Raw genomic sequence first — 26687 nt, forward strand, 5'->3', positions numbered from 1 at the left:
ATACAAAAAGCTAGAGATGATACAGCAGGGGGTTTTAACACCAGACGCACTGTTCCCTGGTAATGCTGAAAGGGGTGGCACAAAATCTTCTGACATTGGCATTAACATGAGGCTTCTGCCCAAGTTCAATGAACAAGATCCTGATACATTCTTTTTGCTGTTTGAGAGAGTAGCCGATGCAAGGAAATGGCCAGACGCAGATCGCACTTTGATGTTGCAATCGGTGCTTACAGGCAAAGCACAGGAGGCTTTTGCAGCTTTAAGTCCTGCAGATGGCAGGAGTTATGCAAAGGTTAAAGCAGCAGTGTTAAAAATCTACGAGTTGGTGCCAGAGGCATACAGGCAGCGGTTTCGGAGCTGGAGGAAACGGGACAATCAGTCTCATGTGGAGTTTGTGCGAGAGCTGACAACACAGTGTTCTCGCTGGTGTTCATCCTCAGAGGTTGAGACAGTTGAACAAATGTTTAACCTAGTGGTCATGGAACAATTCAAAAATACTGTACCTTGTAGTGTTGCCACGTACATCACAGAGAGTAAGGTAAAAACTCCAGCAGAGGCAGCAGTTTTGGCTGATGAGTACGTCTTGATTCACAAAAATAACTTCAGCAGTCAAGGTACAGAGAAGGTTTACAGGGACGCAGTTTCCCATGTTGCACGTGGTTCAGAGTTCCATAGACAGAAGGTCGGCCATGGGGTGACACCAAGTACACATGACAACTCAATGGGAGTATGTCATTACTGTAAGGGTGACGGACACTGGAAAAGGGAGTGTCCAGTCCGTAAATCCAAAGAAGAGTTCACCAGCTCACAAGTTAGACCAGCTGCACTGGCCAACACACTCAGATCAGTTGCTTTGCGACCGTTGCCTCAGCAGGATTCGTTCTTGCGGCCGTGGGTGGATGGGTATGTGACGGCCCTGTCCCTCTCTGCCTCACTGTAGGCTAGGCGCCTGGCTCGGTGTCATAGCAGGGAGGAGCAGGCCGTCAGCTCATTTGCGCACACCTTGGAGGGGGTGTGGTCTGGGGAGTATAAAAGGAAGGCCTCCTGCCCAGCTCACACTCTCTCTCTCTCTCTCTCTTCCCAGGAACAGGTCATGCTCAGGGAGCCACATGGCCTGTTTGTGGCCTAAGCCTTTTGTTTAGTTCTCTTTTACACACCTTACTACAACACACACCCGGCACACTACACACATGCATACACTGCAGACACCACTGACTACTGACTTGCTCACACCTCACTTGCCTTTATGTTTGACCATTGCTTTAGTTCATTTAATTTAAGTAATAAATAATAATTTAAACGTTTTTGACTTGTGTGGACTCCCTCTTTTGTGGTGCATTGTTCCTGGTGCATGACAATATTGTTTTGTTTTTGTTTGAGGGTGGTGGGTACAATTCTGGTAAAAATAAATAAAAACACATGAGAGCGATCAGGGTGCTAATGATTTTCCGTCTCTCTCCGCACGCACGCGCGCACGTACACACACACACACACACACACACACACACACACACACACACACACACACACACACACACACACACACACACACAGAGAGAGAGAGAGCACACGTTTTCAATGTTTTCACAATAACACCTGCATCGCTGCTGCATGGTTTTATCAACATATTGAATGAGATGTTTTATATTACTATGAAACAGCATTTATATTATGGAACAGACTATCATTTAACAGCAATATTACTACCAATAAGACACCTGAATTTACCCTCAGAATAAAGGTCTGTATCTATGTATCTATCCATACAGACAGACAGACAGACAGACAGACATTCTGTCTGTGAGCACAGCTGTCTTGTGCTCTCATTGGCTGTAACACGGATCCTCTCGGGCTGCACTGTGACAGAGCCATCAAATACTGTATCAAACCTGCTAGATATCTAGAAACGCTCGGGAAGACATCGCCGAGTGCTATTATCACGGCCAGATCTTCTCGCAGTCCCTTTCACACACAACGAGCAAAACCTCGGTGAGCAAAGCCCGATCTTGCGGCAGATCGGCGGTTTTGTCGGCGAACGCCAAAAATGGTCAGCGACAGTCATGCAGTGTGTACGAGCCCTTAAAGAGGAATGACTTGTTTCTCTCACCTTGTCTCCTTGCTTCTTCTTGGAACATCTGGTTGGTGTAGTGGCTTCCACCGTTCTCCTTCACCATCTGGTTGATTTTCTCTATCAGCTCAGTGACCTGAGAGGGATCCTTGCATTTGTTGTTAAAGACATGATAACCACTATATTTGCTGATTAATTCTAGTAGTTCTGGAGAATCATTCAAAAATTCCTCAATTGTTTGACCTTTAAGTTTGTCACCATGAGTGAAGAGAATCATGGTGTATTTGTCTGAACTTTTTCCAAATGCTTTCTGGATCTTTGCCACAACGTTCCTCTCCTCGTCTGTGAATCTCCCCAGATGGATCACAGCCAGGAACACATGAGGACCAGGAGCAGCACAAGTAATACACTTGCTGACCTCTTTAATGGTTTTAGTATTACTGAACCCAGTGTCAAACAGGCCTGGAGTGTCAATAACAGAAACCTTTCTACCAGCCACTACAGCACTGGCCGTATTACAGCTCAACGTCACAGAATCAGGTGAAAAGTTTGATTCAAATACTTCAGGAGCCATTGGGTCGAACAGGATGGTGTTTCCACTGGCACTCTTCCCAGCTCCAGTCTTCCCCACCATCACAATACGAATTTCTTCATCATTTGTTACGAGATCTGGTAAAAGAAGAAAGAAAGACAGACACAGACAGACAGACAGACAGACAGACAGACAGACAGACAAAAAGAATGGTCAAGGATTACAGTGGTTACTGTTTTACAGTAAAAAAGAGGTTCTCAAACTATGGTTCAGGAGTCAGTCCTCCTAGTGATCATAAAACCACTTTCACTGTCGTGTTGCACTGTGATTGTAATGATGGTGATTCTACCTCTATTTGATGGCCAAGGATTACAGTGATATGTGGATATGAGGTTCTCAAACTATGGGTCAGGACTCCTAGTGATCATAAAACCACTGACACTGTCGTGTTGCACTGCACAGCATCCAAACTGCTGCACATGTACGCACACACACACAAAAATGCACACACAAACGCACAAATGCATGCACGCCGCCTTTAGATATGTTTCATCCATACACATACAGTATATGCATCACGCACAAACACTTAAATATGAGTGTACTTAAACACTGTGGTATCACATGTTTGACTGTAATACAGCCTACATAGCCTAAATGAAGTGAGGGTCACACTCACTGTATGCAAAGATAAATAACAGAACATATCTACTCAGAATGTACACTGCATTTGAAAATAAGTAAGTAAGTAAGTATATAAATACATAAATACACAAATAAAAGGTTGTTCCACTGACATTATTCTGTTGTTTGTATTCATATGATGTCCTAGAACTATTTCGTCTTGGTTGCCCAAAGTTGTCATTGGGGCAATTTGTGTAATCCAAGATGGCCTCTTTGTTAGGGGTTCCATGTGTGTAGAATCCATTTCTGATGTTATATTTTAAATAGCAGGTCAATCTCATCTGGCAAGCAGGTGTCCATTTGACGTTTCTATCTGTTCAATACTAAACGTAAAAATTATCTCTCCGATTACTTTTTGTGGATTTGCATTCATATGGGAACCTAGAATGATTTTTGCTTGCAATTTGTATAACCAGCCTGTTACTGTTACTTTTTGACCTGCTTACCCATAGACCATAACAAATATATATATATATATATATATATATATATATATATATATTGGTTTCTAAATGAAGCATATTTTTAGCAATTTAAAATCTGCCATCTTTATATACGATCTGTTTCAGGACAGAAATGCGAATGGAAATGAATGCCGTAGCGAGGGCGCGTTTTCACTTGGAATAACCAGTAGAAAGCCTAGAAACATATCGACTGCTTTATCATTCAATTAAAAATGAATGTGACCATAATGTACTTAACACATATCATGATGATTTAATATGTATATGGAAAAATATTAATCCAGACAGACAGTCTATATTGTTTATACAATCACCCGCTCTGATTGGCTGTAGCACGTCTTTTCTCTCAGTGCTGGTCACAACCCCGGGTCATACTGTATGATTTCAGCATGAAGGGGAGTTGGTTTTTAAAGAGATTTAAGAGGTTTTAAGAGACTCTGTCACCTTTAGGAACAACCAGTAGAAGTGAATCACCTCAGAACACACAGAGATAATAAAATAAAGGATCTACCTGAATACGTTATAGGCTGGTCTGCTGGATTCACCAATGGAGCCATCTCTGAAACACATTAAAAACATGTGTTGATCTGCATTCTGCACTGGAGAAACTCTTAATCTGTGGATTGGAGCTTACACTATGTGTGAATGAATGCAGTATTAAATAAATCAATAAATGGATACTTTATTTTATGTAATCATAGTGAAATAACAGATGCAGTACAGCAGTTGATTTCATGCAGTGGAACTTTTTATCTTACCAACATCACGCTGAGGCAGTGTCAAACCTATAGAAGAGAAAGATTACAGATATAATAATACACATGTCAACTCTTAGAAACACTGTAGAATTACTATGATGATCAATATATAGTCAAGTCTTTGACATATCATTATAGAAACATAGATGGATGATTTATCAATCACATAATGGAAAAGACTCACCAGTTTGCTTCTTCCTCCAGTATAAATATCCCAGTCCTGCTGACACTAAGATGATGATCAGTGTAAAAATCACTGCAATCACTGCTCCTGTTGATCCTCCCTCTGTGGGAATGTCACTCTCTGAAACACACAGTTATGACACAACTGTAAACATTATACAATGAAATCCATCAAATCAACAGTGGAGTTAAAGTGGTTACAGTCCTGTGGTCCTGTGGTCACAGGTTTGATTCCTACCTTGTCTCCATATAAATGTACTGTAATGTGTGTTCTGAGTTCATTTAAAAGCGGCTTCACACATGGATGAAGACTAGACTTTATGGAAGGGATAATTATTGACCTTGAGGAATAACCCTGACAGGATGATTAAATCCTGAGGCGAGGCAGAGAGGTGTAATGCTTTACATGGTTAACTAATACATTTGTTCATAAATTGATCCAAAAGTAACAACAACACTAAGTATTCCCTTGCTCGTTACTCTGACTATGTGTCTAAATGTTTATTCTGATCCCACTTTAAAAGCAGCTTCACACATGGATGAAGACTAGACTTTATAGAAGGGATAATTGACCTTGAGAAATAACCCCTGGCTGCTCATTACACGGCTACTTAATACATGTATTCATAAATTGATCCCAAAGTAACAACAAAACAAAGTATTTCCCTGCTTATGGTTCATCCATAACTAAATTATAACATATATATCTTACAAGGTAACTTGTCAAGTATGTAACTGTTATTTTGCATTTGTTTAAAAACTGACTAGACTGTTGGATTTCTTTTTACTTTCATTTGTATTTTTAGTTGAATACCTGTATTGTATTAGCTTTGTTCAGGGGCCCAGGAAGAAAAGAGGCTTGTTAAATAATGTGTCTCTAGTGGATCATTAATAAACATTCATTAATGTGTCTCTACTCTCTAATGGATCATTAATAAACATTCATTACCTTTGATGACACGTTGTGTCTCAACAGTGTGGTTGAAGAGTGGCAGTATTTATAGTATTGTTTAACAGTGTTACAGTAGAGTAGAGGTGTTTACAGAGGTTCTAGAAGGTGTTAAATAATAAACAGTGATGTAAACATTCATTACCTGAGATGTAATGTTGTTCGTCAGCAGTGTGGTTGAAGAGTGGCAGGTAGACTCTACAGGTCACATGACCTGCTGTCCTCACTGTCACATTCCTCTGGACAATGTAACAGTGTTGAGAAGGTCTGTCCATCACTGGGGGTTCAGCAGGCATGTTGTTTCCATCAGCGTCCAGCCAAGACATCTCAGGTTCAGGATACCAGCAGCCAGAACCACAGCTCAACGATACGCCATCATCTGTTGGTCCATTTGAAGAGATCTCTGGCTGAGACCCTGAGCCTGCGAAAACACATGGATATAAACAGAGATGCACATAAGTGGTACGCAGGTGCGCATGCATCATCGAAATGCATGCTGCGCTGCTGATCAGAGGCAGGGAGGCGCACTTGCGTACCAACAGCTGAGACCGGGTGAGAGCGGTGAGTGAGGAATTCACTTCCTGAAAATCCTGACACATTCTCTGCTGACTGCTTTATTACAGCCACTTGTCAAACATGTCAAAGAAGCAAGCCCCGTTAAGCAACTATTTTGGTGTTCCACCACCTCCTCCTAAGAGACACCAGACTGAACCGCCAGCTGAGCCACACAAAAAACGCGTGTTTGCGGAGAAGTGGCTGGAGGATGTCGGCTGGCTCCAAACTAATGATGAACGCTCCGAGATGTGGTGCAAAATATGCCGTGAACATCCCAATCTGGCCGATAAAAGCAGCGCCTTTTATATAGGAACAAAGAATTTCAGTCATCCTCATTGTGACAAGCATGAGAAAAGCAAAGAGCACGTCAACATCGTGCAAACCATTGATAACCAGAGCGCCCAGGATCGGAGTCGCCCGCTTGACAGGTGGCAGGACAAAATTAATGATGACCAGCGTGAAGCACTATGTAATATTTTTCTGTTGGCCTTCCATAAAGCCAAACATGCACGCCCAATGACTTATTTTGAAGAGGACATTCCTCTACTTATAAGGCTTGGTGTTAATGTCGGGAGTGCATATCATTCAAGAGAAGGGGGGGCCCGCATCATGCAGACTATTGCACAGACTATCACCTCAGAACTGCGTGAAAAATTAAAAGCAGCTGAATTTTGGGGTCTGCTCTTTGACGGGTCAGAGGACATCAACAAATCAGAGCAGGAAATCGTCAATCGTGTACATTGTGTCAGTGTCCAGCTACGGAGAGTTTAGCTCAGATTTCCTTGGATTAATTAATCTGGGGGCGGCGCTATCAGCACAGGACATTGTGGATGGACTTGTGCAACTATTCCAAGAATGTGGATTAACAGACGAGTGGAAGACGAAATTGGTCTCCGTGTGCACCGATGGAGCAGCTGTCAACGTGGGTGTATACAACGGCGTCATTCCTAAACTACGTGAGAAGGTGCTCATCGGGGATTCCCTTGTGCACATTCTGTGTACGGCCCACACACTGGAGAACTGCGCAAAATCAGCTGATCGCATGGTACCGTACTGTGAGTCTTTTAATCGTTCCATTGTCAAGATGCTTAGCTATTATTTGCAGAAGGGGGGTTAAAAAAAATGTGCACAACTACAGAAACTGTGTGTTGAGAATGGCATTGCCTATGTTAAGCTAGGAAGGTTCCACAATATTAGATGGTCTGCATGGAGACATGAGACTATTGAAAATATGGAGACTGTTACCAGCCATTAAAATTCAATTGGCTACAAGTGATGACAGTGACCTGAAACATGTCTGCACACAGCGTTTTCAATGTTTCCTAGCCAACATGCTTGACACTGGAAAAATCCTTCAGTTTCTCTCCCTCAAGTTCCAGCAAGATAAGCTGACTATTTATTGGTGAATGCAAAGATGAGCTCATGGTAGCTATTGGACAGTTGACACTTCTGCTTGACAGTGATGACACGTACAGGAAAGAGACTGTTGCACATGTGGATGCTGACAGGGACAAAATTGATGTGCTCAGAGGTCTAATTCAGGAGTTTGAAACCAGATATGAATCCCTCAAGTCATGTGATCAGTTTCTCATTTTTGATCCTTCAACTTGGCCTCGTGAAAAAAAAAAGACGTCCACAGTTTTGGCAACACCACACTTGGTGACATCCTCCAGAATTATGAGGCCAGCATGTCTGTTGACAGAGACTCCACTCTAAGAGAATGGATGCATTTAAAGCAATCAGCAAAGTGTTTAGCAGCCTCCTCTGTGTCTGACTTGGTCAACATAGTGAGGACAAGCAACCCAGAGACTTACTCCAACATTTGGAAAGTCATTCTGTTGTCCCTTACACTGCCTTTGAGCAGTGCTGCATGTGAGAGGATTTTCACACCTAAATATAATGAAAAAAAATCAAACCTCGGTTCGAAGTGGAGCGGTGAATTTGAGCAGCTGTACCCTATGTGAGTGAGTGAGTGAGTGAGTGAGTATAAACTGTGCCTGTGAGTGAGTGGTGAGTGTGCCTGGCCTGCACAAAACAGCGCCCCTCCTTTAACTAGTGTGTTGTGTGTGGCCACTCAAGGTATTGCCAGACTACGGACACGGCCAGCCAGCCACCCAGCCAGCCAGCCACCCAGCCAGCCACCCAGCCACATACCCACGGATATACCTGTTCATTGGGAACGCTTTCACCGCTCCAACAAGTACAGATCCCACCTGTCAGACACTCGCCTCTCAGCCCTGATGCACATCCACCTGTCTAAAATGACAACAGAGACCTTTAACCCAAAGCCAGCTGTTGAACTTTGGATGAAAACAGCTGATCGCAGGCTCAACCAGGGGGGGAGGAGTAGGCCTACATCCTCTGCCATGGTTGAAAGACAGGATGAGGACAGCAGTGACAGCAGTCAGGAGAACAGTGATGAGGACATCCAGCTAGTAGAATAATTTATGCTACAGTATCAATATCACTGCTGCATAAATGCTTCAGTGTTTACAGACAGTGCTTGAGATGCATAAATGGTTCAATGATACAGACAGTGCTTTAAGAGATTGTCTTTGTAGTTTACAGAACAGACATACAGTCACTGTGTTTTAACTCATTGATGCCCTTTACAAGATGGCCGCCAAGTACCAGGATGCCACGTTCCTAAATTTCTAGTGCACGGATACATTTTTAGTGCACGGATCGTGCACGCCCATGCCTAGGTCATGCACCATATGTGTAGTACTTTTTAACAGCTTTCAAACAAAACAATCCGCTTGGAAATCCGTTCAGGCATTCATGAGATAAAAGCCTTCAAAGTCAGACAAAACAAACACTGCCACCTTCCTAAATTTCTAGTGCACGGATCAATGTTTAGTGCACGGGTCGTGCACGCCCATGCCTAGATCATGCACCATTATGTGTAGTACTTTTTAACAGCTTTCAAACAAAAAAATCCGCTTGGAAATCCGTTCAGGCATTCATGAGAAAGAAGCCTTCAAAGTCAGACAAAACAAACATTTTGCCATTTTGAAAGATGTGTTTGTTATGGGGCTAAACATGCAATTTCGCTATTGCGATCATGCCTAATACATTTTAGGCATTTTTGATTTTTTTTTTATAAAAAAAAAAAGAAAAAAGAAAAAGAAAAATGGCTGCCAACTCGGGCTGTGGCAGCATGGTACTACTGTAATAACTCGGGAAACTCTCGGGCCTTGGCAATCAATGAGTTAAGAGATGTCAGTTCTTGTTGTTTTCAAAACAGAGATGTAGTGTTTTAAGAGATGTCAGTTAATATTTTGGTTGTTTACAGAACAGAAAGTTTTGTTGTTTACAGAACAGACATACAGTTGTGTTGTTTACAGAACAGACATAAAGTTTTGTTGTTTACAGAACAGACATACAGTGTTTAAGCTCCCTACTTTCATGCTTAGAGAGCAGTCATTTGATTTTGCATTGGTTTCTTTTGTTTTGCATCCAACACCCCCACACCATACTTGCACACATCCACTCACCTACACTACTGATTCTACAGACTAACACACACCATAATTTGTTAATTCATCTTTATTTATGAATACATGTCGTTTTGCTGTAAGTTATCCATGATGTATCCCTCTTTTATCCATCCTGTGGGACGGGTCGCGACTCGCAAGCTTGATGAGGACCAAGTAACAGCTCCAGGGTCTCCCCTGAGTACTAGGCCAAAACAATTATGTGCACCCCTGGTTATAAATATGATTATCTATCAATATATCCATCCATCTACACTACTGACAATATTTACAAATCTAAGGCAGAGATAAAGTGATGCTATGAGTGATACAGGTATTTAAGGACTACTGAAGAAAACCTGGAGACTGACAATCAGTAATTGGGATCAAACTAAAAACATTGTAATGTTGGTGTGTAAAAGCAGAATTTGCCACGGAAACAACTGTCCGTGTACTAGTGATGCGCGGGCCGACCCGGTGCCCCCACCCGCCCGCCAACCCGCTAACCCGATGCACAAACAATTCAGTGCGTGTCGCTGATCAGGATTTCACTTAAATGTCTCTGTCATCCACACAAGTCCGTTTATAAATACTTTGTGTCGGTTAAGTTATATAACCAGCCAGTCAACCAACGGATACGATTGGTAGATGATTTTTACCGTATTAGCCCGAATTTAGTACGACTCTGATTATAAGACGACCCCTATTTTTCAATTATCATTTTGGGAAAAAATATGTTGAAGTTATTTATAAAGAAAAACGTTATTATTGTAAAATTATTATAGAAAAGCTTATACAGAGATAACATTCTGCTGTATTGTTTTGCAATTAACCATCAAAGTCAACTTCTATTCAAAAACAACATTCACAATTCAGACTGTGAAAAGCCCAATAACAAACACTACATTTCCCATTAAGCTTTGCGGCCCGTTTCATCATTCAGATGCGACGGTCCATCGTAAACAGGAACCATTGCAGCCAGCGTTATAGCCTAGGGCTAGGCTATTCAGTTGCTGTTGGGATTAAACTTCCACGCTAAAGATCACATGTGCGCCCGTCATCCACGCCGATGTTCGCGAGAACAACGCACATGCACGCGGCCCGGTAAGTCCAATGCCAAAGCACTCCGACTTTGCCAAAAGGGAGGTGAAATGAGCCGAGGTCCAAAGTTCGCATGCGCATCAATCATGTAGTGTACGGTAATTACTGTAGGAGCTCGCGGGGGCTGTGAGAGAGCAGGGAAAGGTCCTGAAAGATACATAACGTATTTCCCCGGTGAAAAGTCTAATCCCCAATTATAGGATGACTCCCTATTTTGAGGGTATGTTTATTAGAATAAAATATCGTCCTATATTCGGTATTATACAGTATATTGTATATTGTTCAGGCGGGTTACGTTCCGTGCGGGCTGTGGGCTGTGGCCGTGCGGGTTATGAAAAAAAACCTGACCCGCGCATCACTACCGTGTACGGACTAGGGGTGCAACATATCGAAACGAATATCGAATACCGAACAGAAAGAATCTGTACCGAACAATACAATACCACTCCACATCCCCCTGGAACCCCCTCAAGGTGATATGTGTATTTAAGGGCTTTCTAAACAGGCAGCTAGGAAGGTACCAATCTTTTGGTCCTGACTAGGGATGGAGACCGAAAAAAGGGTCCATTACAAACCCGGTTCTGAATTTATTAAGACGCGAGTATCAAAAAGCTTTTGGCTTGTCGAGCCTGTTATCGGGTAAGCGACTAAGCGTCACGAGGTACATTGCGTCATTGATAGTTGTGTGCTTTGGAAGTGCGTGCCGCGGAACTATGGTGGAACGCGTGAAACACTAGTTTGGTTACCTTTTTGAAAAGACAAGAGGAGAGCTAAATGCAATGGTCTATATGCAGCACGGTTGTTACATCATGCACGGGAGGGAACACTTAGGCTGGCAAATACACTACAAGATAATCGGGCCCGACTGAATCGGGTAGAATTAAACACTACAGGATAATTTTTTCAGATTATTTTACCAGATAATCTAAACGGGCTCAGACTAGCCGTTTTGAACAGTCGGGCGCTCCGCACGCTACAGGATTCGGGCCTGAACAAAGCAATAATACATAATATAATTAATACAAAATGTCACGGGGGCTGTTCTTCGCCTTGCAACACACACACGCACGCACACGCACACACACAACAACACATAAACGTTATCCACACAACACACCATCGCTTCGCGCAATGGAGGAAAAAAAACAAACAAAAAAAAACGCTTCAATTGTGTCCCATTTTGATGATCATATGAGTTCACTTTGACACGTTTCAGGTCATGTCCATCCATTCCTCTGTTCAACTCTCTGACTTTTACCCTCTCTGTCTCTATCACTGCAGCGTGCTGCGTGTTGTCTGCTTCTCATGGTGCCTGATTTATGATTAGTCGTATGACTGTGTGGCGCACAGAACATTAGATTTCCAAGATCAAACTGTGTCCCTCCGCGCCACATAGTAGGGTTTGTAGATCAGGCAGGGGGCGTGTACTTCAAGAGCAAAGTAGAGATGGGATTTATGGCTCTTTGAAGTGAGCCGGATCTCTGGGATCCGTTCCTTTCAAAGAGCCGTTCAAAAGACTGGCTCATTCGAGTTACTAGTTACTTTGTAGATTTTGATTATAATTACAAATAACTTCAACCCTATACATTTATTTATGACATACATAGGTTACATAAATGCCATTTGAAAATAGCCGATCTACAAGCTCACAATGTGTCACGTTGCGACCCATTGTGAGCTTGTAGATCGGCTACTTTCAAATGATTTTTCTACATTTTACTCAGGACATTTACACAGGACATTCTGCACAATGAGTACGTTCTAATATTGGTACTTTAAGTACATTTTGATACCAATACTTTTTTACTTTACTTTTATTCCAGTACATTAACATTCGAAACTTCAACTTGATTGCAGTATTGATATTTTTACTTAAGAAATTGAGTACTTGTCTTTTTCCACCACTGTTCATTAGAAAGGAACGGCTCCCTACTGCGAACCGGATCCCATCGTTCATTTCAAAGAGCCGTTCAAAATACTTGATTCGTTCGCGAACGTCCCACCTACTTTCAAGGGATGTGTGCTGGTCGCAGTCTTTCTTCTGTTTGTTTGATATGCGCTGCCGTTGAGTTTTAATTTAAATCCCAATCATTCATGATACAACCTGATGGACGGACGGACGCTATGAAAAGTGTGTCTGTGTGCGGGCGCGCGCGCGCGCGTGTGTGTGTGTGTGTGTGTGTGTGTGAGTGAGTGAGAGGCAGAGGGAGAGGTGGAGAGAAAAAAAAAGAGATGGATCTGTCACTCAGTCAGATGTATGCTCAGAGACTTGCGTCTATCAGCGGCTGCTGTACCTATTTTCTCTCAGTCCCCTTGCTGTTCCAGTCTTCAAGACCAGTACTGATCCAGGAAAATATCAAACATGTTTGAAAAGAGTCGGGCTACCCCCGATCGTCCTCCGAGCCACTCGGCTGGGCTCCGAGTGGATCTGTGAGACCTCACGCTAGACGACGTTCATGCCCGATAGTCGGGCACGTTTCAGTCGGAGGCAGCCCGATTGTCGGGGGGGTAATTAAATAGCCCGATTATCGGCTAGTGTATGGCCAGCTTTAGACAATGCAGACGGAGGCACTTGTCCACAGTGCATCACATAAGACCCAAGTGCAATCAATAACTTTGCGTGTCTGCGACGAGTTGAAACAAAGCCAGTGTCCGCTGTTGCAGCAGCACGACAACCGTTCTCTTCCACCCAAAGTATGTGGTGCTTGAAAATATGAATGATTCCACTGATAATAATCGGTTTGGGATACTCAAAAAGAAAGAAAAGATTGTAAATCCGTTGATCCAAATGAAGACTGTACAGCAGCAGCTCTGCAATGAAGCGCAAAGTAGGCTACGCTGTAAAAGAATAGGGTGAAGTCGGGTAATTTGGGCTGCTTTTTGGAAGCGCAAAGTAGGCTACACTGTAAAAGAATAGGGTGAAGTCAGATAATTTGGGCCGCTTTTTGGTAATTGGCCTAGGAAACTAAGAAAAAGCAATATGTGATACTGAATTTGGTTTCATGATTAATAAGGACTGTTGTCAATATGTTTAAGTTAAATTCATGTAATAAAATAAATTAGTTTTATTTTATTGCTTTTGAAACATCAGCTGTCACACATTTTCTTGATTAGCAATTTTCAGGTAATTTGGGCCACCTTATCAGCTGAAATGACGGGCACTGTTACGCTGTTAATATTATGGGCTCATTGGGTTGTATGCAGACAAAAACATTTACTGCACTCATCATTTAGCTTGTCAGAGTGGTCGTGTTGGAGGGCCTCAGTGCGGCTGCAGAAGTCATGTGCAACTTCTTCCAGAGAGGATTGAAGACTATTGCATAGGAAAGAAATTAGTCAACTGTAACTCCATCAGGTGCATTTATTTTGTTTTACATGCTGCTAGGAATACACCATGGAACAGTGGTTCTGTTCATATCAGGAACCCTCAAATTAATATGCATTTGGCAATGGACTAACGTCTGGAAATATCTTGGGCTGATACATACAAGATTTGTGTTAGAATGTTACAAAAATATTTAAACATTTTCACATTGTTAGATTTATTTTTGAAAATAGAAGATCTACAAGCTAGATTGGTTATAAGGGTTAAAGTGGTTAAGCTGATTTAGATACTATATAAAGTAATTTAGCTGGGGACCCCCTGGAAGCCCCTCAAGGATCCCCTGCCCTAGCATAGGCCTATAGAGCCTTGCAGCCAGGGTATCTGCACATTTCCCAAGTACAAATTCAATACTTTTTAAGGCTTTTTAATACCTCTAAAAACACAAATTTAATACCATTACCGCGGCAACATTTTTAAAAACGTTTACTATTATTACATTGTTCATTGAATTGTATTGGATAAATACATGTAAACAAGTAATATGATGCCATTCGGCATAACAACAGTAAGTAAACATGTACAGTGATGTTGCTAGATTTTCAATGTAATGTGTCCTGCACTACAGGTGGTCATTCAAATGGGTCCCAGAAAAAAAGTATTGGTCCCCAATTTTTTTTTAGCATTGTGAGCTTTTAGATCGGCTATTTATAAAATGTTTGCCTCTTTCTTATATTATTTTATAATTTGGCTAAAGTTTGAACATGTTTTATAGTATAGTTTTAGTTTGTTGATTACTTTGGTGCAATAATGATATTTTTTTTATTTTCTTGGGGTAATAAAAATGTAATTTACTCAAGTGCTGTACTTATAAGTACAATTTACTTTACTGGAGTATTTCCTAAATGTGTAATTGTGAGCTTTTAGATCGGCTATTTATAAAATGTTTGCCTCTTTCTTATATTATTTTATAATTTGGCTAAAGTTTGAACATGTTTTATAGTATAGTTTTAGTTTGTTGATTACTTTGGTGCAATAATGATATTTTTTTTATTTTCTTGAGGTAATAAAAATGTAATTTACTCAAGTGCTGTACTTATAAGTACAATTTACTTTACTGGAGTATTTCCAATGTTCATAACTTTTACTTCTACTCCACTACATCTCAGAGGCTTTTAACCACTACAATTATTTGAAAACTTTAGTTACTAGTTACTTTGAAAAGTAGGCCTGTAGCCTACATAACCACTTCAGCCATGGCTATTTTCAAAGGATATTATTTGGGTAACATGGGAAACAGAATAAGAGAATAGAATGGGTACTTTTACTTTTAGTCCTAAGTGTATACTTTTACTCAAGTACATTTTGAATTCCGAACTTTTACTTGCAGTATAGATACTTTTACATTTGAGTATGCTTTTCTCACAACTGTGTATATGGGGGCTCTCGGAAGAGGGGAGAGACCACTCTATGGGAGAGACGCAATACTATGAGAACGTGCAGAGCGCTCGGGTCGGGAGAACGGCTGTTGTAAATCACAGATAATTAGTTTCTCCGCTTTGAAAATCAGACGTCTTTTTATGACTTATGAGTTTATGACTCTCTGCCAGCCTCACTTTGTGCCGAGACGAGAAGCCAGAAACGGGAGTAGCTTTAGCATGTAGCTAAACGTAGCATCACATCACAGTGACAGAGCACGTTCATGTACGCGGGAGCGAGCGAGCAATGACCAGTCCGTTCACTGCGTTGAAGTTCAGTGGAGGCTGGAGCGGAGCGCTGTGGCTCCGCTGCATGCAGAAAGAGACAGGCGGCAGGCACTTTCTGGCGAGGATATTAATGAAACGAAATTCTGTTCGCGACAAGTTTATTCATTCTGCCCCAGATCAAATTCAATACCCCCACTCACACTATTCCATACTTTTTAAGACATTTTAAGGCCTTGAATTTCCAAAACTAAATTCAATACCTTTCAAGGCTTTTCAAGATCCGCGGACACCCTGCTTGCAGCAGAAGTGGTTTACTGGTACCACTTAAAATCTCCCATTAATTTTCCCCATAGACTTTTACAAAGATATTTGTGACAATTGTGTTAAGCCTAGAACCAAGCTAAATCGCTAAAAACAAAGGGTAGTTATTAAATGTGATATATCAAATAATGTAATATTAACTCATACAGTGCCAAACGACTTCAAGCGTCAGACTCTATCACACACTTCGTTTTGGGAAGAGAGTCTGAGATTTCGGGCAGACATTCCACTTCTGGGGGGGCGGGCAGGGGGTGGTTTAAAAAAATGTTAAGTTGACTTGCTCTTAATTGCTCCCTCTGAACTTCAAAGGGCATGTGAGCTGCTGTAATTATACAGGTTGATACAAGTGTCAATAGCTCGTTAGTCACTGAAAGCATCAAATACTACAATCTGTTTGATGTCTGTAATAAGAGTGGAGGGGGGAATGTGTTTGAATACACACAGACTTGCCTGATTGGCTGAATGGTTTTGAACCAGGCCACCACCCACCACGTGCCCCAAGCCTACAGCCCTGATTGGCTCGCCCTCTCTGAGGGCTGGTGGAAAAAGCTTATTTAATGTGAAGGGCCAGACTACACAACACCACCACTACCAACAGGGGTGTTGTGCAGTCTGGTTTATTAACCAGGCTATTTCAGATCAACTATCTTACTATGGACTTCCCTGCCAGACGACTTAAATCGACTTTTACTTAGAAAAAAAAAAAAAAAAAAAGACAGACACATTTCCATCTATATAAGCCAGGCCAAACCTCATTGAACCAAAAGATTGGCATGGATGGAATGATGACATTATCAAATTTTATCAAATTAGGCTTTATTCACAAAATGTGAAGTGAAAATTAACAGATCTGGTTCAATCTTTTTGTAACCGCCCCTTGGAAATAAATAACTGTTCAATTCAATGACTCAAATGATATCCTAGAAATGAAATTAAGTCTTTCTTCTTTGTAACAAATAAAATAAATTATAAAATAAAATACAAATCTTGTTTTAAAACTCAAAAAGTGTTTTAAAGTCTCTTAGGGGTTTTGGTAAAAATAATCTGACTTCAGCTGTAGCCATGGCCTGACAGGCTGTTATTGATCCAGACCTGTAAATAAACGTTTATACTTATTATTCAATCACTCAAACCCCAGCATCCCAGGCCTATTCTTGGGGGACATTCACCAAAAATACCAAAAATAACTCAAGCACAGTTCAACTGAGCCTCAGTTGCACTGTACTTGTAAAACAGTTTCATGCTTTGAGCTTTGTAAAACACAACAGCTCGTTGGAGGAGAGTTGTGGTACAATAAGCATAGTTCCCTGGCTGATGATATCTGTTGGAATGCGGTGCTGACTTTTTTCCAATGACGGGGGAGGAGACAAGGGTAAGGCTGGCTCGGTATCGACATTTTGTTATCGCGGTTACCGTCTTCCCATTTACCGCCGGTATTGCGGTAATTACAGCACCCCCGTATCTATCAATTAAAGTTCGGCGATACGCCAAAATATTTCAATCATCTGCCCAGAATATGCCGCTCCACAGCCCCGAGTTATACATCCCCGTACAGCACAGCGGGTTTGGCTTTGAAAGGAGCAGATCTACAAGCTCACAATACGTTGCATCCACAACGCGTTCTGAGCTTGTAGATCTCTGCACTGTCGGGTTACTATAGTAACGTAGGCTACAGGGGCTTTTCAGCAGTAGCGTCAGTTCAGAAAAGGCTAAGGTATGGCAACATGACTGGTGTCACCAGTCATGTTGCCATACCTTAGCAACAGGCACAATGAAAAGTACATTTTATTATTTCCCCCTGTAGCCAAGGTATGGCAGCTGCCATAGCTTGCCATACCCAATTGACGCCTCTGCTTTTCAGACACAGTACGCTGAATGAATGTGAACAACCAGATGAGAGACGGCCCGGGTAGATTGTGTACATTGATTCTGTAAAGTCACGTCTCAAATTGCATTGATTGAGTGACATGTTTTAGTTACAAGACTTGACACAAAAAGTTGTAAAATCGCCGACGGAGTCAGCGACGTGTTGGAAAAAGTAGAAGCTGGTTTCATTTTCGGTTTTAGTCCTCGCGGCTCGCGCTCTGTCTGTATGAATAAAAAGAATCTGCAAGGTATGTATAAACATACTTGTGTCTTGTGGATAATGGAGAAAGTTTAACGCTGCTGCCTGCTACGAGACAGCTGCTCCAGTTAGTGTCCAGTGTGGATTTCTCTGTCTCCGCGTGACGGCAATACCTAGGGTCGTTAGTTTCATTTTCGATGAAAAGGAAACTGATGGCCCATTTAGGTTCCAAACATGTGGTACGCGGCCCAGAGCAGAGCGGCATGGAGCGCATGCGGTCCTTGCTTCTCCCCCGTTTTAAAACTCGCTCGTTCTCAATAAAAAAAAATATTTTTTGACCGCGGTAAGGACCCTGACACCGCGGTAGGCCGCGGTATATCGCGGTACGGCGGTTACCGTCCCCAACCCTAGACAAGGGCTACGTGCCTACGGGCAGTCGCCTCTTCATTAGCCTGAAACATGGTGGTCGCGAACGGTTCATATCGCATGACCGCCATGCGTCCAGTCTCCAGGGAGCCCGACTGTGGTTGTCTGCTGAAAGATCTCCGCAGATTTGTCTGTCTGACTGTCTCATTGTACTAGCTCTAGTGCAGCCGCATCTCGCACTGCTGTCAGTGCTGTGCTCTGTGCGTTGACTGCATTCGCTTCCTGACTCCTATCCCTAACCTACAGAGTGCACCGAGGCTCAAACATCACCGCCTTTGAAAGGCTTAGAAAATTAATTTGTATTTGTATGATCATGACGGGACGCACAGACATGCGGAAAGGGCTGCATGCAGCCCGAGGGTTGAGTAGCGCGGCTCTATGCAGTGCAGTGTTGGTTACAGTGTTGTCTTTGTACGATGTTGTATTGAAGTTGGACTCTTTGGTCACAGCATCACTAGGACAATAAACTTACCAACAAGGAGCTGGATCAAAGTGTAGCTGTACAGTTGTAGAGCAAAACACTTGTACTTCCCCTCGTCTGAGAGCCTCACGCTGGACAGTTTCAGAGACATGTTACCAGAAGGAAGCTCAGGAGGAAACAGAGACGTCCTGTCTTTGTACAGCGGGTTCAGGTCTTCCCTATGTTTGTAATGTCCATCTTGGAGGAGATAAATGATGTTGGGCTTCAGGTCAGGTCTGGACCACTCCACTGTCTTCCTGCCCATGTTGACTGGTGGTTCAACACGACATGGAAGGATCACCTCACCCCCCACTTTGACCAGGATGTCCTGAGAAGAGCCGATCACCTGATGTTGTCCTTAAAACAAAAGCACATGAAACACTGAGTTAAAACAACATGAAACACTGAGTTAAAACAACATGAAACACTGAGTTAAAACAACATGAAGCACTGAGTTAAAACAACATGAAACACTGAGTTAAAACAACATGAAACACTGAGTTAAAACAACATGAAACACTGAGTTAGTTGATGATGAACACTGGAGTCATTCTGTAATCAGATGGCAGTCAGCTGACACTTTTCTACATGTCAATCACAGCTCGTGGTGTGTGGTGTACTGTACAACAACACCTATCACAACACTGGAGCAACAGAGTTGCTACTGCTGACACAGAAACACCTGCTACCAGTATAAGATCTACAGATCTACCTGTAAGGGTCTATGGGCTCTATTATAAAGGCACAAACTACCGGGCACGCTGAGGAGATACCGGCAATCGACTATCGTGTTTGTCGCATGAATAACGATCAGCAAATTATTTAAGATCTCAGTAATGGTATTGTCTGCCTCTCATTATTGTCAAGGTCAGGAAGAAAGTACTGTATGTCGCTGCCTTGCTTTCATCAAGGCAAAAAATTCACCCTAAAGCCCCTATCATAGTCGGCACTGCGGTGGAAAGCTATCCACCACGGTGTAGTCTTTTCAAGTCATAAAACTACAACATTAATTCATTACTTGCGGTGAAGAGCTTTCCACCGCGGGTCCCGACACATCTCTCTGTTTTTACTTTCAGACAGGTCGACCCAACACCCCGTTCACTGATTGGTCGATCTAGACCAGTCAGTCACGGTGAATAGGACTCCACCGTGACGGACTATGATGGCCTCCACTTATTTTCTGACTTGAGCTGGAAATCTTTCCACCTAAAATTTGCGGTGGATACCTCTTCACCCTGGACTCTGATAGAGGCTCAAGACACACCATAAGTTTCACATGTGTGCAGGGGACTGAGGAGGGGAGCCACCGTCACATCACTTTTGCGATTATGCACCTTTGCGATTTGCTAATTGCGTGGTTCCAAATCGCGATTTCGGTTTAAAAACGGTTAATTGTGCAGCCCTAGTGGATATACATAGTGTAGTCGGGGATCCACATGCCCAAAAGCTCAAGGAATAGGGTTGAACCTGTGATGCTCTGCCGCACTTTTTATTTCTCTTATCTCTTTTATCTATTAGTTTGAGAGGCCTGCTCTGCTGGAAACATCACGAAAGAAAGTTATGGCCATTTGTATATTCACTTTCCCATTGACTCCACTAGAAATATAAAAAAAAGAAATGAAAAAGCTGCTTAAGTAGCATGTGAGGGGTCAAACTAGGTGTTCTTCATCATTCTGAATCCATTGCAAGAATTTGTTTAGCATGAAAAACATTCCTTTGGCAAAATATTGGCCCCCAAAAACTGTGAAAAGTGATGAGTCATCACCGTTTTTCAACTTTTCACAGTTTTTGGGGGCCAAAATTTTGCCAAAGGAATGTTTTTCATGCAAAACAAATGGTGGATCCCCGGCTAACAGGTTTTGTAGCAGTAAGGTGGCCAGTGTTGTCAGGGGTTGACTGTCTTTCAGCAAAGCTATACAGTAGGCTATACATGAGACATGTCACACACTGATTGATCTCTGATGAAACCCACATTTTATAGAGAGAGCGATTATTCAACGCTGTAGTAATAAAATAGGCTAATCAACCGGATTCTTTTGATGGCTGGTAGAACTGCTGCTGGCCGAAACGAGCGTTTTTGGATTTTCTTTTTCGTCCCTCCAGGATTTTAAATGGATGTACAGTCCTGTAGCAGAGTTTCCGTTGCAATTCGGTGCGACGACAAAACGCAGCGTCCATCACTGTTGTGTGTTGGGTTGTGGGTTATGAATGAAAGGACGTGCATATTATTTAGGAGGCCATTTCAATTGTGGAGCGGGTGCGTTCGCGTGCGTGTGGCAACTTTTATAGCGCTGCGTCTCTCTCTCTCTCTCTCTCTCTCTCTCTCAGGTAGTTATAAAGTCCTTTTTTTCCGAGGCTTGCAAAGGACACCCCCTATCTCTATGATCGCAATTTGCGGTCATTTCCTCTATTGTTCACAGCAGAGAAGCGCTCGAGACTCGGCCATGACAACGCACCGACGCACCACACCGCCAAACCCCATCTTCTGAGTAGGGTTGTTCAGTGCGTGCACTCAACACACCGGTGCGCCGCACACTGGATTTCCGAACGACAACGCACCAAGTGCAACGAATAAACAAACGACAACATGGCACACCAGTGCGTTGAGTGCGCATTTCCGAATGCACCCGAAAGGCGGGACTACTAAAAAGAAACTAGAGCCCCCCAAAACAGCAGGAATTCATCTCCTTTGCAACGCCGACGGCACCGTTCAATCAAAACGAATGTGCAGTGAGCCTAGCTCCGCCTTCTGTCTCATTTTTCGAGCGCTCTGTGATGATGTCGACCTGGTTATTGGATCTTTGGGTGCATTCGGAAATGCGCACTCAACGCACTGGTGTGCCATGTTGTTGTTCGTTTATTCGGAGCACTTGGTGCGTTGTCGCTCGGAAATCCAGTGGGCGGCGCACCAGTTTGTTGAGTGCACGCACTGAACAGCCCTACTCAGAAGATGGGGTTTGACGATGTGGTGTGTTAGTGCTGTGTTTTGATTGGTTGGTTTTCATGGCCGTGTCTCGAGCGCTTCTCAGCTGTGAACAATGGCGGAAATGACCACAAAATGCAGCATTTGCAGCTTTGTTGGTCGTTTGGGCTTGATGGTTTCACACACATCAACATGTAAACTAACAGCAGGTATGCCAAAGTTAGGAATGTTACATATCCTTTCAATATCAACGTTACGTTAGCAACGGCTACTTTTCAGAAAGTTCAGAGTTCAGAGTGAAAAAGCGCACAGCTACCTCTTAACTGGTCGTTCGCAAATAAGCCACACTGAACGCACTTTACAACGTCACGCCCACTGCACTCACTACACTGAGCACACACCCGGTGCAGGTTTTCGAACGCACCCTGTGTCTCACAACACAGATCAAAAATAAACCTTAGAAACTAAGGGTGCCGGAAAAAGTTTATATGAATCGATTATCGGTTTCAACACTAGCGATACGGCTGCATCGATGCGCGTTTACCTGGATCGGTCCAAATCGTGGCCTTATTGGTCGATGTATCGGTCTTAAAGTTATTAATCATTGAATGCCCTTTTCAAGATGGCCGCCAAGTACCAGGATGCCACGTTCCTAGATTTCTAGTGCACGGATAATTTTTTAGTGCACGGATCGTGCACGCCCATGCACCATATACTGTATGCATCATATGTGTAGTACTTTTTAACAGCTTTCAAACAAAAAAATCCGCTTGGAAATCCGTTCAGGCATTCATGAGATAGAAGCCTTCAAAGTCAGACATAACAGCCATTTTTGCCATTTTGAAAGATGTGTTTGTTATGGGGCTAACCATGCAATTTCGCGATTGCGATCATGCCTAATACATTTCAGGCATTTTTAGATTTTTTTTTATAAAAAAAATATATATTTTTCTTTTTTTTCCAAAATGGCTTCCAACTCGGGAAACTCGGGCTGTGGCAGCCTGGGACTACTGTAATAACTCGGGAAACTCGGGCCTTGGCAGTCAATGAGTTAATCGGATTCACTGGATTTTAGCAATAAATAATTAACCTGCTGTGAAAGGTGCTCTACACACTACAGGCGGTTGACACTGTTATGCAGCGGGGAGGGGGAGCAGGGGGGCTATGACATCATCGCACTCTCCCTCGCCGGCGATTTCCTTTATTACACCGTTGCGAAAATGATGCGAAACCGCACTAATCCACTTTCAGAGCCGAATTCCGAAAAGTATCGGATTGGGTCATAAAAACGCGTCTCCGTGTGTCAAAATGGCCGAAACGGGCACGACGACCCACATTTGGGTCTGGCCAGTGCCGAACCGAAATTAGTTAGGCTCACTATTAGAGTGTGAATCGACCCTTACCCTCACCCAAAGACCTCTGTGAAGTTGGCACCCCATATGATGAAAAGATAATAAAAATGGTGTCATTCTTTTTGTGCCGTAAATGTTATAATTTGTGCTGGCATCACTTTTTAGTTATTGTACATAACACCACTGTTCTGCTCCTATGTTCTACCATTATCTCCATCGCCCCCTGCTGGCCACAGCCACACCCATGTAATGCGGCTCGCTCGATGCTTCAGCACCTCGCGGCATGGACAAAACCCGGCGCCTCTGTGCAGTAGTGCTCTGATTAACTGTACATTGAGAGCCTTACAACCCGTTGTATAATAGGCTAATACATTCAAAGACGTTTCGGACGGTTTTTGCCTAACAGCTTAGATTAAGGGGGTCTTTATACCAGTTCGCTTGGAAACGCTGCCGGTCTCGTTTTGGATTTATTACCCAAAAAACGTCGCGTTTACACCTCGTTGTTGGTTCGTTTTTCTGTGTTTACACGAGAAGTTGACCACGCATGAATTCAAGCTAAATGTGTCAGCCTACATATAGACCTAGGCTACTGTGTATTTACCCTTCAACTATAAAATATATATTGTTTTTAATGAGACATGATGCATTGTAATTAGGCTCCCAAATCCATATTATTATCGTCTGTTCGCGGTGCAGCCAGTTGGCTGAAGTTAAATCATAAAAGTTTTTTAGCGAGGTGAAACGCCAACAAAACCACCTGGAAGATGAAGGTTAATTGGAACGTCATTTATATGGAGCATATTTCTGGCTAAATATTTCATATTTAGCCAGCTGCGCTAAATACTAAATTGATCTGACCTACATAATCTTTACGTCTTTTGCTGGCAGTTGTAATTGATTGGTTTGGAGAAGGATTCCAATTGTAGGCTATAAACATTTTTAAAAGGCTTTCATATAGGCTAGCCTACTCCTGATATTTTCCAAGTGAGGTTTGGGCTAATAGATCACTATGTGTTCAGTTTTGGCTATTTTCTGGGTTTTAATTAGGCCTACAACAACACAAATAATAATAATACATTTTCGGTTAGTATGACAGACTGACACTGTTATGCAGCGGGGAGGGGGAGCAGGGGGGCTATGACATCATCGCACTCTCCCTCGCCGGCGATTTCCTTTATTACACCGTTGCGAAAATGATGCGAAACCGCACTAATCCACTTTCAGAGCCGAATTCCGAAAAGTATCGGATTGGGTCATAAAAACGCGTCTCCGTGTGTCAAAATGGCCGAATCAATAGTAAAAGCTATCGTACTTAAAGAAATCGTCCTCATGTAACAGGGGCCTAAGGGGGTCTTTATACCAGTTCGCTTGTAAACGCTGCCGGTCTCGTTTTTGATTTATTACCCAAAAAACGTCGCGTTTACACCTGGTTGTTGGTTCGTTTTTCTGCGTTTAAACGACAAGTTGACAACGCATGAATCAAGCAAAATGTGTCATGTTCCCACTCCAGCCTACATAGGCCTATACTGTGTATTTACCCTTCAACTATAAAATATAGGCTATATTGTTTTTAATGAGACATGCTTTGTAATTAGGCTATGCTCCCAAATCCATATTATTATCGTCTGTTCGCATATTCAATGAGTCCCGCAAAAGGAGGTTTTTTAGCGAGGTGAAGTGAAACACCAACAAAAGTCACCTTTTGTTGGTGTTTCACAAGATGAAGGTCGGAACATTTATAGCCTATGGAGCATATTTCTGGACATTATCTACAGGGATGGGCAATGTAAAGTGAGTTCTGTCTTCTATCTGCAACACAGAAGTATAACGCCATGCGAGGCAGCGAACGAACGGAGTAGTTTACAGAGGCACATATGGGTATGGTAGTCTACCATACCTTGATTACAAGGGGAAATAATAAAATGTACCTATTAAAATAAATTCATCATGCCTGTTGCTAAGTATTGGCAACATGACTGTCTTGCAGCGTGCCTTCACACGTGCAAGACCAGACAACAGTCATGTTGCCATACCTTAGCTCTTACTGAACTGACGCACTGGTGCACTGGGATGCGGAATTTGTTTAATTTCGCTGTTTTAATATTTAAATGGTATGATGATGATGAAAGCAACATGCGTGCCTTAAGAGGAGGCTGGACGCACTGAGAGAAAAAGCGAAATAGCCGATCTGCAAGCTCATAATGGACATGATTTCTTTGCCTAGAGGAGAGGGAGCGAGGATATACGTTTTTGTGATTATGATGTGGAGTCGTGGTCTCTGACTGACTGGACAGTTAGGTCTAACAGTGGACTGACACTGGACTGTTTATTCTGTCTGTCTGTCTGTCAGCAAGACTCAGCATATTACAATATTACTCACTCATTAGTCCGCTCGCTGCTTCTGTGATGAGATGCGGTCGCGGTGCGTGAAGAATTAATCCAGTATTTGTTGGTGAGAAGTTGAAAAGGGGGAACGCAAAATAGTCATTAATCATTAGTTTGCTTAGAATTGAATACCAATCCATAGCCTAATGGTTTAATTTAACTTTGCGGAGAGGAGAGCTGTTGCAGCTCCGTCAGGCTAGGCTTCCAGGTGCGACTCGTAATTATTGATCATCATCTGACCTACTTCTGCTGGCAGTTGTAATTGATTATTTTGTCTATAAACCAATAAATGTTTTATAGCCAATAGGCTATAGACATTTTTAAAAGGCTTTCATAAACTCCTGACATTTTTCAAATGAGGTTTGGGCTAATAGATCACTATGTGTTCAGTTTAGGCTATTTTCTGGGTTTTAATTAGGCCTACAACAACACAAATAATAATAATAATATTTTCGGTTAGTCTGACAGACTGTGACACTGTTATGCAGCATGCAGGGGAGGGGAGCAGGGGAGGGGGTGCTATGACATCATCGCATTTTCACTCGCGGCCGATTTCCTATATTACATCGGTGCGAAAACGATGCGAAACCACAGAAATGCACTTTCAGAGCCGAATTCCGAAAAGTATCGGATTGGGTCATAAAAACGCGTCTCCGTGTGTCAAAATGGCCGAATCAATAGTAAAAACTATCGTCTACTAAAAAATCGACCTCATGTAAAGACCACCTAAGTAGCAGAAGTTGAACCTCTCCCTCCGCTGAAGGCTATGTTTCAACTCTGAGCTATATATGAGGGAGGTTCTGAAAGGAGCTAAAAGGTAACTTTACCAACCTGTAACAGAAGCAGTGTAACAGTTGATCCATAACAAGTAGAGATAAATCACCATCCATGACTTCAGAGTCCACAGAGTGACTTGGAAGAAACGATGAGAGACAGAGCGAGCCGCCATCTTATCTC

The 26687-nt window shown here is 42.6% G+C and overlaps 1 protein-coding gene across 1 annotated transcript; it reads right to left on the bottom strand.

Moving 5' to 3' along the window:
* Positions 1-960: 960 nt before the first annotated feature.
* Positions 961-26685, bottom strand: LOC308302581 (butyrophilin subfamily 3 member A2-like; the record flags this gene model as incomplete). The annotated part of the gene is made up of 9 exons (XM_080746837.1): positions 26562-26685; positions 19083-19427; positions 5784-6059; positions 4691-4810; positions 4507-4533; positions 4260-4307; positions 2631-2737; positions 2108-2204; positions 961-1019 (listed from the first exon to the last, which is right to left on the bottom strand). Exons 1-9 carry the CDS (start codon positions 26677-26679, stop codon positions 961-963), a joined length of 1197 nt encoding a protein of 398 aa, XP_080602963.1. The 5' UTR covers positions 26680-26685.
* Positions 26686-26687: the final 2 nt, after the last annotated feature.

This window comes from Nannobrachium achirus (genome assembly GCF_963921795.1).
Source record: "Nannobrachium achirus genome assembly, chromosome: 17".
NCBI lineage: Eukaryota > Metazoa > Chordata > Actinopteri > Myctophiformes > Myctophidae > Nannobrachium > Nannobrachium achirus.